The sequence below is a fragment of the Trichechus manatus genome, unplaced genomic scaffold (genome assembly GCF_000243295.1).
Source record: "Trichechus manatus latirostris isolate Lorelei unplaced genomic scaffold, TriManLat1.0 scaffold00024, whole genome shotgun sequence".
Lineage (NCBI taxonomy): Eukaryota > Metazoa > Chordata > Mammalia > Sirenia > Trichechidae > Trichechus > Trichechus manatus.
The window spans coordinates 22,770,606-22,786,659 of NW_004443960.1; the positions used below are offsets into that span (position 1 = coordinate 22,770,606).

The window sequence follows — 16,054 nt, forward strand, 5'->3', positions numbered from 1 at the left end:
TGGTGAAAATTAGCTGTGTATTTGATGTGACTTCATTGTAAATATTTATTGAATGAGTGGATGGATGGATGGATGGATGGATGGATGGATAGATGGATGCATGAATGGGTGGATGGATGGATGAATCTGTCTTCCTGAAGGACACTCACTCGGTATCCCTCACACATCCCTCCACATATGACCTCTTGCTTGGATGCCCCAGGGAGGAAGCTATGGATGGGGTAGGATGAGTGACGCCAAGTTCTGGCATCTGACATGCAGTTACACTTCTTCAGTTTAAGAAAGAAGGTTCGAAGATTTCATTCAGGACCATGGAGAGCGGCACCAGCAGCCCTGAACCCCTGCCCTCGGATCCCCTTGAGGCATTTCCCCAGAAGAGCCTGGAGCCAGCTGACATTGCAGTGCTTGTCCTGTACTTCCTCTTTGTCCTGGCTGTTGGACTATGGGTAAGCCAGGCTGGTGAGGGGTGGGAAGACAAGGAAAGGTCAGGCCAGAGGCCCTGAGCCAACCCCATTATTTTGGAGTTAAGATTCTAACTGAGAGAGAGGAGAAGAAATTAGCTCAAGGTCCTGGAGTATTCAGAATGGTACCGTTTAAAAAAACGCATTGAGTGTTGACTCTGTGGCAGGCACCGTGCCAAGCACTTATACTTACATTATCTTGTGTAATTTGCACACGCCTCTGAAAATACTACTATACCCATTTTACAAATAAGGAAACTGAGGTATAAATAATTTAAATTCCTTATCCTGTTAGTAAGTTAGGAGAGATGGGGTTAGAGTCTACATCTTCCTTACTTTGAAGTCCATGCTCTTTTTTTTTTTTAATTTAAATGAAGTTTATTTTTAAAAGTAATACAGTCACATGATTCAAAAATAAAAACCTCTTAAAATGACATTCAGTGAAAAGTTTTCACCCTCCTTTTCTGAGTAGTTCCTCCCTCATTAACATATACTCACTGCCCCTTAAGTTTCCTATCTAATCTTTCAAGTTGCTGTTGTCAATTTGATCCCATATAGATAGATCTTAAAAGAGCACAATGCTCAAGGCAGACGTTCTTTACTGGTTAAGCTAAACTGTTGTACCTAATGTATTACATTAGGTAGTGTAACACTGAAACGCTCTGTAATTTATTTAGTCAGTCTTCTGATGAAGTTCATTCGGGTTGTTTCTCATCTTTTACTACTACAAATTATGCTGCAATAAATACACTTTGTTCACCCTTCCCTCTACAAGAGACCACTGTTATTAGCTTTTTAATACTTTAGTGTATTCTTCAAGAATTTCCTTATGTAAATCCCAGCAAATATGAATACGTGTATTTCCATCTTTCTTAAACAGAAGGTAGCTAATTATACGTGCTGTTTTGGACCTCTGGTGGCACAGTGGTTGAAGCACTCAGCTGCTAACTGAAAGGTCGGCGGTTTGAATCTACCAGCCGTTCTTTGGGAGAAAGATGTGGCAATCTGCTTCCGTAAAGACTCACAACCTTGGAAACCCTATGAGGCAGTTCTATTCTGTCCTATAGGGTTGCTATGAGTCAGAATCGACTTGACAGCAGTGGGTTTATTTCACTTTCTATCCATATCAGTATCTAGAAGCTTCCTCATCTTTTTAAAAGCTGCACAGTGTTCCATGAGGTACTGTAGCACTGAAATGTGCTGTAATTTATTTAATCAGTCTCCTGATGAGGGTCATTTGGATTATTTCCCATCTTTAACTGTTACAAGTTATGCTGCAATAAATAAACTTCGTTCACTCATTATTTTGGATGTGTGTAGCTATAATGTAGGATAAATTTCCTGAGGTGGAATTGTCAGGTTAAAAAAGATATGCCTTTGTAATATGATACTTTGTGTCAAACTGTCCACCTTAGGTGTGGTACCAATCTGCACACGCATCCATAATGTAACGTGTGAGAAACTCTGTTTTACTACATTTTCACCAACAGTATGTTGTCAAGCTTTTACATTTTTGTCAGACTGACTCATTTCTGTGTACTGTGGTTTTATATCTTTTGCCCACTTTTTTAAAATTTATTTTTTATTCTGGTAAATATATAGGTAACAAAACATTTACCATTTCAACAATCTTCACATTACAGTTCAGTGACATGTTTCTTGCATATATATACATACACACACACATAATTTATTTTTGTTGTTGTTGAGAATATGTATAGCAGAACATACACCAATGCTACCATTTTGACAAGTACATTTCAGTGACATTGATTACATTCTACAAGCTGTGCAACCATTCTTACCCTCCTTTTCCGAGTTGTTTCTCCCCCGTTAACACACACTCACTGCCCCTAAGGTTCCTGGCTAATCTTTCAAGTTGCTGTTGTTGATTCGATCCCATATAGGAGCCCTGGTGGCACATGATTAAGAGCTTGGCTGCTAACCAAAAGCTGGGCTAGCCAGCCGCTCCTTAGAAATCCTATGAGGCAGTTCTACTCTGTCCTATAGGGTCACTATGAGTTGGAATTGACTCGATGACACAGTTGTTTTTTTAGATACAGCTTTAAAAAGCACAATGCTCAAAACAGACACTCTTTACTAGTTAAGCTAAACTATTGTTTGGTTTTAAGAAGACTTCAAGGGCTTGCTCTTTTCTTAACAGTTCTTAGGAGGTCTTTATATATTAAGGAGATTAGTACCTTTGGAATAAAGATGGTGCTGCTCTCTGGTTTTCAGGTCACCTGTACAAGGACTTGAAAACTACAGTCCACTGAGGTGTGGCCACTTTGAACTGACTCTTCTGTGGATCATTTCTCTACTCTAACCCTTTAGCTTCCCTCCTCCATGTCAAGAATGGAAAAAAATGTGCTGGGCATCCCAAAGACCATGGATCTGACCTTTCTGTGCTTCCCCTACCTTAGCAAGAGATACTGAGATGGATGAGATCATTAAGAATAAGGGCTTTAGAGTTACAAAGACTTGAGATCAGCATTAGGGTTAGAGTTAGAGTGAAGGTTAGGGTTCCTGGGGAATCTTTATTTTTACAAGAGAACCAGGTGACTCTGATGTATCACTAGTTTGGGAACTTCTGAATTTAGATAACCCTCTTCATATCCCCTTGAGCACAAGGAGTTCTTGATTCTTAGACAATACTTCCTGCATCAAGGTTCGGCAGGAACGAGCCACAATGTCTGTTTTGTATAGCAAGATCATTTATAGGGGCTGGAAGAGGTACCATTTTGTGCCGTCTCCCACCCAGAGTAAGAATGCCCTCACGAATATTGCACACAAAGGCTCAGAGAAGTTAAACAACTAATCCAAGTTTACTCAAGCTACTTAGTGGCCAAAATGTCTCTACTTGAACAGCTTAAATGACAGAAGTTAGTTTTATAGGTCAGCTAAGAGCATAGGCTCCAAAATCAGGCTGACCTGGTTTTGGATTCCCAGCCCTGCTACTATCTAGAAATACGGCATTAGATATGACTGCTTCTGAGCCCCAGTTTTTCTGTCTATCACATGACCTAGCAATACCTACCTCATATGGGTTGGTAAGGATTAAAATGAGATAATGTTTATAAAATGTTTACATAGTATCTGGCACATAGTAAACACCCAATAAATGGTATCCATCATAAGCTTTCTTAGACAAGCCATGGGTCTAAAACTCAAAGGCCTCATAAGGTAAGGGGTTAAGCAGGTTATCATAAACATGTGAAGCAAGGAGTGGTGGGGCTGGGTTGATCTGAAGAGTTTATGCCTCCTCTAAAGGCATTCAAATTCAAATTTTCTTTAAAACCATGTGTCAAACAAAACACATTTGAGGAAAAATCTGGCTCTTTGAATTCCCAGTTTGCAATCCCTGGCCCAGGCCATTTTGGAATGGCTCTGATTGCTAACATTTTCCCTCTTCTCTGTTTCAGTCCACAGTGAAGACCAAAAGAGACACCGTGAAAGGCTACTTCTTGGCTGGAGGGAACATGGTGTGGTGGCCAGTAAGTGACCTTTGGTTCAATTCAAGTTACTTCTCAAAGAATCTTCAAGTACTACCTTCTGCCCAGCCTTTGCTCTCTCAGAACTCTTTTGTTCCATGTTGCATGGAAGTCACAGTCTAAACTACAGAAAGCTTAACTCCAACTCAAACTGGTTTAAACAAAAAGGGAATTTATCAGTTCAGCTTACCTAAGTGAAAAATCTATGGTTGGGCTGGTTTCAGGTATGACTGAACGCAGAGCCTCAAGTAATGCCAGTAGATTTCTATCTCTCTGTCTCTATCTGTCTGTCTGTCTATCTTTCTTTCTATCTGTCTATCTATCTATCTATCATCTACCCACTTACCTACCTATCCATCCATCCATCCACCTACCCACCCATCCATCGATCATTATCTATCAGCTTCTCCCTGGATGAGTATTATCCCTTGACAGGCTCACCTTTCATGGCTTCAAGTTGGTGGACACTGCTCCAGACATTTCATCCCTCAAGTTTTAGCTCAGCATGTGAAAAGCACCTCCTTCCAAGGCAGTATTCCTGGCAAATATCTCATCTCTGGGTCCCATGCCCAACTGTGAGCCAAACACTGTGACCAGGGTAGTTTGATGTGCTGATTGACTCAAGCCTGGGTCACATACTCTATGCCTAAGCTGAGAGAGTGGAACCTCCACTGAAGCATATAGGATGAGAAACGAGAGCACTGAACCCTGAAGGAAAATTGAAGGTCATTTCCGCGAGAAGGTGGAATAGATGCTGAGAACACAAATAAATTGCACAACCCCATTACTATTTTTTTCAAGTGGATCCAAGGGCATCCCCAAATACACACGTACCTCTACTTCCTGAGTTATGGGTAAAGTATCATGGATAATAGTTATACTTATGATCTTCTAAAATAAGGGGAAATAGTTGAACTAATAAAAGCGAGGACAGCTCCCACTTGCAGTAAGTCCAAGAGATACAGTGTTTCCCAAAGTACGAGTAATAAGTCCCAAAGATTTTTCAGTTGTACACAAACGTAGCATTCAGTAGCATCAAGTTAAATAATGGGAACATCATTCTCTGTCCTGTTCTCTATCAATCCTAATTACATAAGAGAAAAAAAAAAATCTCAGTTTGGTGCTAACATGTCTTTTCCAACTTTCTATCACTGGCTAAGTTAACCAATAGAATGCAGGCCTAGGGCTCAGTAATTTTGGTAGTCCAGAGAACCTAGCTAGAATTTAATAACATTTTTTATTTTTAATTTTATTTTTATGATTCTCTTCTACGTATTGAAGAGCCCTGGTGGCAAGTGGTTAAGAGCTCAGCTGCTAACCAAAAGGTCAGCAGTTCAAATCCACCAGCCACTCCTTGGAAACCCTGTGGGGCTGTTCTACTCTGTCCTATAGGGTCACTATGAGTCAGAATTGACTCCCCAGCAACAGGATTTTTGTTTTTTTCACTTAAGATTGTGTTAGCAGCATATATATAACACATATTTGAATTAAAAACAGGTCAATTTAAGGTAAAATATTGAGCAAATAGCAGTGTAGGTGGTATATCTGTTTAAAAAAGTCCACGAAGGAAATACTCAATGGCTGAGTTTTAAGAAATGCTGACCTAGTGGCCTCTATGATGAGGTGATGCTGCTTTCCTAACATTCAGCAGGAATACAGCAGCCCACCCAGTAGTACCTGTTTCCTTGTGTCTCTTTTGGGACCATTTCTCTGCTCATATCCCTTGGATTGTCTTCCCCCAGGCCAGAAAGGAATGGGAAGTTTTAGAACATTCTTTGCTTTCCTTGCCCAAGCAGTGGATACCAAGACGAAGGAGACACACAACCTGAAGACGGTGGGCATAGAATAGCTACAATGTATTATTGTTAACGGTTTCATGGGTTGGCGAGGTAGTTCTTCTGATGGTGTCCTCTGGACTCTGTCATGCAGCAGCATTTCACTGGAGGCTGGGCTGGGCTGGAAGGTCCAAGATGGCCTCACCCACATGTGTGGGGCTTTAGCAGGGCTAGCTGGAAGGCTGCGACTTCTGTCTCCCCATGTGCTCTCTCATCATTCAGTGGCCCAGCCCAAGCTTCTTTATAAGGCAGCTGGCTTCCAAGAAGGCAAAAATGGAAGCCACCAGGCTCTTAAGGCCTTGACCTGGAAGTCTCAGAGTTTCACTTCCACTACTTTGGAAAACCATTTGGCAGTTCCTAAAAAGTTAAACATAGAGTTACTAATAACCTGGTGATTCCACTTTTAGGTATATTCCTAAGAGAATTAATGAATGGATAAACAAAATGTGATATATCCATGCAGTGTAATATTATTCAGCCATGAAAAAGAATGAAGTACTGATACATGCCACAACATGGATAAGTTTTGAAAATATACTAAGTGAAAGAAGTCAGATACAAAGGGCCACATATTATATAATTCCATTTATATAACATGTCTAGAACAGGCAAATCCACAGAATCAGAAAGTAGATTAGTGTTTGCCAGGGACTAGAGGGAAGGGGGAAACCCTGGTGGTGTAGTGATTAAGAGCTACGGCTACTAACCAAAAGGTTGGCGGTTCAAATCTGCCAGGAGCTCCTTGGAAACCCTATGGGGCAGTTCTACTCTGTCCTTTAGGGTCACTATGAGTTGGAATCGACTCGACAACAACGGAGGAGGGAAGGGGAGCCGAGAGTGTTGCTTATAGGTATGGGACTTCTTTTTAGGTTGATGACAGTGTTCTAGAATTAGATAGTGGTGATGGTTGTACAACTTTTTGAATATACCATATACTTCTAAAGGGTGAGTTTAATGGCATGTGAATTATATCCCAGTTTTAATAAATGAAAAAAGAGCATGCAGAATGGGAGGGATTGTTGTGTCCATCTTAGGAAACAGCCTACCACAGACAAACTTGGGGTTGAGTTTGGGCTGTTTCATGTACTCAGGATAGTAACCTAACCTCTCTGAGCTTTGGTTTCATCATTCCTAAAATAGGAGGTTGTGATGACAGACTGAGATAACGTTTGGAATGAGCTTAGCGTATAGTAAGTGCTCAAGACCTGGTAGGTATTTTATCATCAAAAAAGTTATAATCTAGTGTGGTAAATTTATATAGCCCCAGAAGATCTAAGGGTGATAGTGAAGAAAACAAGGTCCTGTGGGAACGGAGAGGAAGAATTGATGAATTTTTAATAGTGGCTTACATAGCTGGAGACACCCAGAGCCAGAGAGAAGTGACTGGGAGTGCTAGTTTGGAAAGAGAAAATAATCCTTGACGTTGGTATAGAATTTTACTAATTAGAAAGGGTTTCCTCATCCATATTGGAGCCCTGGTGGAGCAGTGGTTAAGAACTCCACTGCTAACCAAAAGGTCATCAGTTCAATTCCACCAGCCACTCCTTGGAAACACTATGGGGCAGTTCTACTCTGTCCTATAGGGTTACTCTGAGTCAGCACTGACTCAATGGCAACGGGTTCACGTCATCCATATCATCCTCATACATGTCTCCCACAGCCCTGTGAGGTGGGTGCCATTATCATTCCTACTTTAAGACCTGGACACTGAGACTCAGAACAGTTAACTGGCTTGTACAAGGACGCCCAGCTAATAAGTTAAGCTTTGGGATCAGGTTTCATACTGCTCCAAGGGGATAAAGCAGAGGTTTTGGATGGGGTGGTGGGGTACCACCCCCAACAATGCCTTTCTCTCCATTACCAGTCCCCTAAACCCAGAATGAATGAGGAATTGGAGTTTGGTGAGAAGCCCTGGTGGGACAGTAACAACGGGGACCCTGGTCCTGTGGGGCCTTGAGGGTGCGGTCAGGAATCTCCTTTTCTTCTAACTTGTTTGCTGGGACACTCTTCACCTTGGTTGACTCTGAGCTGTGACTCAATAAGAGGACGAAGCACATTATGCATCCAGTCAGTGGAGGATGGGGAACTGCTTAGAATCACAATCACAACACGTCAGCACTGGGAAGACTCTCAGAGACCATGTCATTCCATTCACCACCCATTTTGCCTCTTGGGAAACTGAGCCTCAGAAAGCCCAAGCAACTCATCTAAGTTGAGTGTCTTAATCGAAATTATTTTGGCTGCAAGTAACAGAAATCTACTCAAGCTGGCTCAGATGATGAAGGGGAATCTATTATAAGCAACATCATGATAAACGAAGAAAACATTGAAGTTGTCAAGGATTTCATTTTACTTCAATCTGTAATCAACATCCATGGAAGCAGTAGTCAAGAAATCAAATAACACATTGCATTAGGCAAATCTGCTGCAAAAGATCTCTTTAAAGTGTTAAAAGCGAACATGTCACTTTGAGGACTCAGTTGCACCTGACCCAAGCCATGGTATTTTCAATCTCCTTATATGCATGCAAAAGCTAGATAATGAATAAAGAAGACGGAAGAAGAATTGATGCCTTTGAATTATGGTGTTGGCAAAGAATATTAAATGTACCTTGGATTGCCAGAAGAATGAACAAATCTGTCTTGGAAGAAGTATAGCTAGAATTCCTCCTTAGAAGCAAGGATGGCAAGATTTCATCTCACATACTTTGGACATGTTATCAGGGGGGACCAGTCCCTGAAAAGGACGTCATGCTTGGTAAAGCAGAGGGTCAGCAAAAAGAGGAAGACCTTCAACAAGATAGATGACATAGTGACTGCAACAATGGGCTCCAACATAGCAACGATTATGAGGATGGCACAGGACTGGACAGTGTTTTGTTCTATTATACATAGGGTTGCTGTGAGTTGAAACTGACTCGACAGCACCTAACAACAACAACAACATAATAACGGAGTCCTGGGTGGTACAAATGGTTAATGAGATTGGCTTATAACTGAAATGTTGGAGGTTTGAGTCCTCCCAGGGGTGCCTCAGAAGAAAGTCCTGGTGATCTACTTCTGAAAAATCAACCACTGAAAACTCTATGGAGCACAATTCTACTCTGACACACATGGTGTCACCAGGAGTCAAGAGCTGACTAAACAGCAACTGGTAACCGGTGGTTATGATGATGCAGGACCTGGCTTGGGCTTCTCGGTGGAGGAGAACCAGAGACTATAAAGCCAGTAGGAGGCTCAACAGCCCTGTCTTTAGTTCTTACTCTCTCACTCTCTGGCTCTGCACTCGATTGATTTGCCTCTCTGTATATCTCCTTCATATTCTCAACAGATTGGCGGTGACGAGCACATGGCCCAACATGCCCCTCCCCAACCTCACCATACACACACCCCTCCCTGGTTGACACATCCCCAGTTCAAGGCACCAGCAGAGGCTCTGTCCTAGTTCCAAATTCTCGGGAGAGAGAATGTAATTGGCCCAGCTTTGGTCAGGTGCCCAGACCTGGGATTAGGGTCATCGTGTGCAGTCTTGGTTACTTAGAGTTCTACCAAGAGAGCAGTCTACTTTGCTAAGTTAGAAGCAGAGCAGTGGAGTAACACAGACATCCTGATTCTCATAATGAAGCGCTTTCTATAATACCTGTTGTTCTGCACTGCACAACCCCAGGGGATGCAATTCACATTGTAGTCATCATTGATATACATATCTATTGTGCCAATTTATGATGGTGGAAGTGAAAGAGTCTTGGAGAAGGAGAGTCTTTTTCTAATTTGTGCAAAGGTGCCCAATAGGCTAAGGATGGCCCTGCTTCCTCCACTTGTTCTTCTGTCTTGGTCCCCTTGGGGCAGGGGAAGAAGCTGGAGGTGGGGATCAGGGACTCCAGGCCCTGGCTTCAAGATCTGACCCATTCATTTCCCCACAGGTGGGTGCATCTCTGTTTGCCAGCAATGTTGGAAGTGGACATTTCATTGGCCTGGCAGGGTCAGGTGCTGCTATGGGCATTTCTGCATCAGCTTATGAACTTAACGTAAGTATTTCACCCAGGGCATAGACACCTCACCCTCTACTTAATAGGTACATCCTGGGAGAAAGTGGTGTGACTACCTCACACTTTTAACAAGAGAATTGTGCTTTATAAGAACAAAACAAACAGGGAGACTTTGGTAAGCAAAAAACAGTCTGTCTGCAAGTCCTAGGTCTCCCTGTGTTTGCTTGCTGGGGGCCCCTAAGCCACAATCCCAAAAATCAGGTGTGGATAGGAGGGCTCAGAATCCTTCCCTTGTAGATTCAAAAGAAAGAAGATATCTTGGGACCAGATGTCATTGCTGTGTATTTTAGACATCAGTTGATCATCACAAAAGCTCAGTGGCTCTTGACCTTTTTGTTGCCCCACAGGTACCCAAGCAATAGGACAATTTCCCTATGTACAGGGCTCATTCAGGATATGATTTTCACCGGGGAGTGGGGTGTACATATTAATAATGCTCTTCATCTTCATAATGACTAACATTTTTAAGTGCTTATTCTGTGCTAGGCACAGACCTAAGTACATTACATACCTTGTCATATTATGGGATTCAATTACAGACTAGAACCAGACTGCCTGGGTTCACATCCTGGCTCCCAACACTTACAAGCTGCATGACCTTGGGCAACTTACTTAACATCTCTGAACCCCTAGTTCCTTATGTATAAAATGGGATGATAATGAATTAATGCTTGTAAAGGATGCAGAGAAGTGCCTGGCTTATCGTAAGTGCTTAGTAGATGTCGTCTCACTGATTACTCACAACAACCCGGTGAGGCCCTCTTACCCCCATTTCACAGATGGGGGGAATGAGTCTCCGAGATTTGTGCAAACTTTCCCTGCATCCAATCTTTGAGCCCACGCCTGCCTGACCTCACAGCCTGTGTTTGAACCACTGCCAAGGAGAGAAAGGAGAGCAACTGAATGAAGGGGCTTGACATGGAAAGTTTAATAAGGCACAGAGCTAGAAGGAGTCACAAAAAGGCTCCTATTTCCACCCCTCTCTACCTAATCCCTTTCTCTCCATTTTACACATGGAAATACGAAGCCCAGGGAATGTGAGCCACTCAGCAAGTAAGAGACTGAGCCAGGGGCAGAGGCCAGGCCAGGTGACCCCAGGGCCCAGAAGCAAATCCGCATTGCCACTGGGGTGTGGGCTGGGAGCCGAGTGCTGACTGTATTTTCTCGGACAGGGCATATTCTCCGTGCTGATGTTGGCCTGGATCTTCCTCCCTATCTACATTGCTGGCCAGGTGAGTCTGAGGGGTGTCGGGGAGCTGGAATGAGGAAACCCTTTAGGAAGGTAAACTCTAAATTTGCTCCCTCCCACCATCATCCCTCCCATTCTCCTGTTAGACACCAAGAAGTGCCAGCACTGATGCGGGATGGTGCATGGTGGGACAGTCAGGAGCCCTGTTCTTAGCAGGGCTCACCTAGCTCACCTAGTAACCAGCATTGAGGATGTGCAGGAGGCTTTTCGGAGGCTGGAGGATGTGTGGGCTCAAAAAAATGTTTGATGCCAACACATAAATATAAAACCCACAGTCTCTTTTAAACATTTAAACCATAGCATGTTAAAGCTTTTAACTTAAAAAAAAAAAATCAGGGATGTTTTTCTTTCTTTGCACACAAAACTATAATAATCAAGGCATTTTTGACTGACGTGAAATGCTAAAATTTTTTGTGGCAAAATAAGGTTGCTCTACACTGTTTGAAAAAACAGCTTTAAAAATCATGTGTGATCTTGTTGACAACCTTCTGTCATTCATACTCCCTAGACTTAATTCTATTTCAGATGTTCTACCACACCATGGAGCCCTGGTGGTGCAGCAGTTAAGAGCTATTGCTGCTAACCAATAGGTTGGCAGTTCGAATCCACCAGCTACTCCCTGGAAACCCTATGGGGCAGCCCTACTCTGTCCTATAGAGTCGCTATGAGTTGGAATCGATTCAATGGCACTGGGGATTTTTTGAGTGGGTGCATCCATAGTATGGAATATCATGTAGGTGTGAAAAGGTATAAAGTTGATAGAGGTGTTTTGCTATGTAAGAATCTCCATAAAAACCATTATATTGGTGGTCAGAAAAACAGGATATTGTATGACATGATCATACAAATCACCGTGTCATTTGTAATAAAGCAATCGCCTATTTTATTTTTTTATTATAGAAAATGTTTGAAATGCACAGAATAGAAAGAACTGTATAATGATCAGAAAAATCATTTTTAAAATCAGTTTATAGGGTACTACAATAGGACAATCCTGGGTAAAGGACAGTGATGTATGGACAAATAACCTCATTGGGAGATAATTCTAAGAGTCTAAACATGACGTCTTTTGTGAGTGAGGGGCCTAGGTCTTCCCGCTCCCACCTGTGACTAGCTCCCACATAGACAAAATATCTGGGATATGACAGCATTGGACTGGGAGTGAAGATCCCTGGGTCCACGCATCAATATATGTGTACTTAAGAAAGAGTAAGGACAGTGGAGATGAAAAGTAGTTTGTGGGTAGGTTGCCAAAAGTTCTCAGCTGATGGTTTCCATTTTTCCTGGCAAGCAGAAGATAATCCCACCTGCTGAGCATGACAAAGGAACTCACGAGGCTGGAAGCTGAGAAGAGGGACAAAGATTTGAAATGGCTGCTGTAGTTGTTTGTAACAGAGAAACTCAGGGTCAACCAAAATGTGCATCAGTAGGGGCCGGTGGATCCATAGTATGGAATACCATACAGTCAGGAAAAGGGATAAAGTCGACAGAGGTGTGTTGCTGTATAAGGATCTCCAAGCTATATTGTTAAGTAAAAAATTCCTAGGGTCTAGGCCTTGGTGCCTCAGCAGTTAAGCGTTTGGCTGTTAACCAAAACGTCGGCAGTTTGAATCCACCAGCTGCTCCTTGGAAACCCTATTGGGCAGTTCTATTCTGTCCTATAGGGTCGCTATGAGTTGGACTCAACTTGACGGCAATGGGTTTTTTTAGACATTCTTTAAGGAGCCTAGGTGGTGCAACAGTTAGTTAAGCACTCGGCTGCTAACTGAAAGGCCGGTGGTTGGAACCCACCCGCAACTCCACAGAAGAAAAGAGCTGGCGATCTGCTCCTGTAAAGCCGAGGAAACCCTATGGGGCAGTTCTACTCTGTCCTATAGGGTCACTATGAGTCAGAATGAACTCAACAGCAATAGTGTTTTTTTTTTTTTTTTTTCGGTTTGGCTTAACAGTATTCACTTCCTTGGTTTTTTTTTTTTTTAAACACTTATATAGTTTTAATTATGCATTCCTAAACAATCCAGTTTAATTTTACTGTTTTTGACCTGTATAGAGATGGAATCAGGGGCAGCATATTCTGTTGTGTGTAGCTGGTGTGAGCATTTTCATTGCTTGGCAGTGTTCTATAGTATGAACACATCCCAACATGCTTATTCACTCTTCTGTTGATGGACATTTAGGTTGTTCCCAGTGTCGAGCTATGATGAACAATGCTGCTTTGAACATTTTTATAATTGTGCCCCAATGCACATAAACATGCATTTATGCAGGGAATCCATCTCCTCTCTCTTTCTCTCTACCTTGCTTGTGCCAAATCGCCTTTTTAACTGCTTTACAACAAACATTGAAAGCCGCTGCCTCCCGTCTGTCAGCTAGCTGCACATTTCTCCCCAGGGTCTGACTTCTAGATTCCAATGCTGCTTGCTTTCTGATGACTTTCATCCCTCCTTCCTCTCTTAGCTCATTAGAAACTTCTTGCTTGTCAAGGCTGAAGGTGTCCAAGTGCCACTCTTTCTAGACTGAAAAGAAGGGCAATTGATAATAAAGGCTGTCAACCAATCACAGGAGTCTCACTCCCAAACCAAGACCAGCTGGTAGTGCTCATTCACAGATAAGATAGTGAAGCCACTCTGAGAAGTGTCTTCCTTGGGACATTTATCTCAATGAACTAAAGTTCTCACTCTGTTGTTAGGTTGTTATGTGCCGTCGAGTCCTCACAGCGACCCTATGTAGAAGAGAACAAAACACTGCCGGGTCCTGCGCCATCCTCACTATTGTTGCTTGAGACCATTGTTGCAGCCACTGTCAATCCATCTCGTTAAGGGTCTTCCTCTTTTTCACTAACGCTCTACTTTACCAAGCATGATGTCCTTCTCCAGGGACTGGTCCCTCCTGATATCACGTCCAAAGCATGTGAGACATAGTCTCGCCATCCTTGCTTCTAAGGAGCATTCTGGCTGTACTTTTTCCAAGACAGATTTGTTCGTTCTTTTGGCCGGTCCATGGTATATTCAATATTTAAAAGCTCTCACATACTCCTTCTAATTAGGAGTTTGTCCCATGTTCAGGACAGTTCGATTGAATCTCTTTGTTTGTTATTCCTTGAGAGAGTATCAGAGTTCACTACAATGTACTTCTAGAAAATTCCTGCTGTATTTGCCTTGCAGCAAATCAAAAGACATTCATGAGGTTCATGATCTAAAATTGTCCTTTTTGGGGGGAGGGGGTCTTTCTTCTATTTAAAAATGTCCATTTATTCCTGAGTTTATTTTCCCCAATATTTTATTATTAAAAATTTTCAAACTTACATAAAATTTGAAATAATTTTTCGCAGAACACATCCATATCCACCACCTACATTCTACTATTACCATTTTGCTGTTCTTTAAGCCAGTCTGGCCATCTAATCTCTCCCAGTCTCCCCTTCCAATTTCTTTATGAATCACCAGATTCTTCTGCTTCTGCAGTCTGACTTTGGAATGGACAGTTTATCATTCATTAGCTCCTGACTGGGTACCCATTAGATTCCTTCCTGGGTGTTGGAGACACCCCAGCAGGAACAGCCTGGAGGAAGGGCTGCAAACAGTCCTGCAAATATCATCATTACTCAGTCCTTCCCATCCAAGTGCTAGTACCTCATGGAAGAACAGCTGTTGGCTTGAGGTTCTAGAGTCAAGATATAGCATTGTCTCATCCTTAAATCTGGGAAAGGTGGGGGTGAAGAGATTGGGAAAGAATACCCCAAACCCCAAGAAAAATGCAGCCCAAATAATAGTTCTCAGCAGCTTTGCGAAGAATGGGAATTCCAGAACACTTAATCGTGCTCATGAGGAATCTGTACATAGATCAAGAGGCAGTTGTTCGGACAGAACAAGGGGATACTTTGTGGTTTAGAGTCGGAAAAGGTGTGTATCAGGATTGTATCCTTTCACCATACTTATTCAATCTGTACGCTGAGCAAATAATCCAAGAAGCTGGACTCTATGAAGAAGAACGGGCCATCAGGATTGGAGGAAGACTCATTAACAACCTGTTTTATGCAGATGACACAACCTTGCTTGCTGAAAGTGAAGAGAACCTGAAGCACTTAGTGATGAAGATCAAAGACCATGGTCTTCAGTATGGATTACACCTCAACATAAAGAAAACAAAAATTCTTTCAGCTGGACCAATAAGCAACATCATAATAAATGGAGAAAAGACTGAAATTGTCAAGGATTTCATTTTACTTGGATCCACAATCAACACCCATGGAAACAGCAGTCAAGAAATCAAAAGACAGGACTTCCGGGCAACATGGGGCTATAATCAGAAGCACCACGCCGTCTCTCCGCAGCAAAGATCAGAAAAACTAAGTCAAACAGAGTCTCGTGTCAGTCCTGAAACCCTAACCATCAAAGGAAGAGATAAAGAACTCAGCGAAGCACCGAATGGAATAAGAAACTGACCAAGAACAGAGAGCAAGGAGAGATACACGCAGAGGTCCCGTATCAGCTACCGCAGCACGGATCCGCCATCTTGGGCTCGTATCGGAGATCAGTGAACAGGAGGTACGAGAAAGCAGCTTCACGGAGCTTTCAGCAGGAAACAGAACAACTGGTAACCCACGATATAGGCTTTCCCACTCCCCACCCTTCTTCACCCCCATTTAGCCTCCTCTGCTTCCTGCAGCCACAGTCTATTGGCCGGGAAGCACAGCTTCCACCCAGTGCCACTTGGATTCCACCCGCCCACACTGGCCAGCTCCCTAAGTGCCATTTGTTGGCTGCTGGTGTTGCTTTTTTCCGCTTCTTTAGATTTCTTCCTTAACTATCACCACTTCCCCCTCCTTTCTCTCAAATACCTGGCTCCATGCGCCATCTTTGCTTCTTCCTGAAAGGCTGTGAAACACCACTCGACTGTGAAACTGCTTCCCGGCCCATGACGCCACGCTGGTGGGACCCCCAGGGCTTTTTTGTTTGTTTGTTTGCTCT

The 16,054-nt window shown here is 42.8% G+C and overlaps 1 protein-coding gene across 4 annotated transcripts in view; it reads left to right on the forward strand.

The window, feature by feature from the left end:
• The first annotated feature begins 311 nt into the window (after positions 1-311).
• Positions 312-16,054, forward strand: part of SLC5A11 (solute carrier family 5 member 11) — a 57,556-nt gene continuing 41,813 nt past the window's right edge. For 3 of the 4 annotated variants that reach the window (XM_004373348.1, XM_023728363.1, XM_004373349.1), the window contains exons 1-4: positions 312-446; positions 3,884-3,955; positions 9,710-9,814; positions 11,008-11,067. In XM_004373348.1, coding sequence (XP_004373405.1) covers positions 312-446; positions 3,884-3,955; positions 9,710-9,814; positions 11,008-11,067 — 372 coding nt within the window. The remainder of the gene's footprint in view (positions 447-3,883; positions 3,956-9,709; positions 9,815-11,007; positions 11,068-16,054) is intronic. The other variant, XM_004373350.1, reaches the window with a different exon arrangement.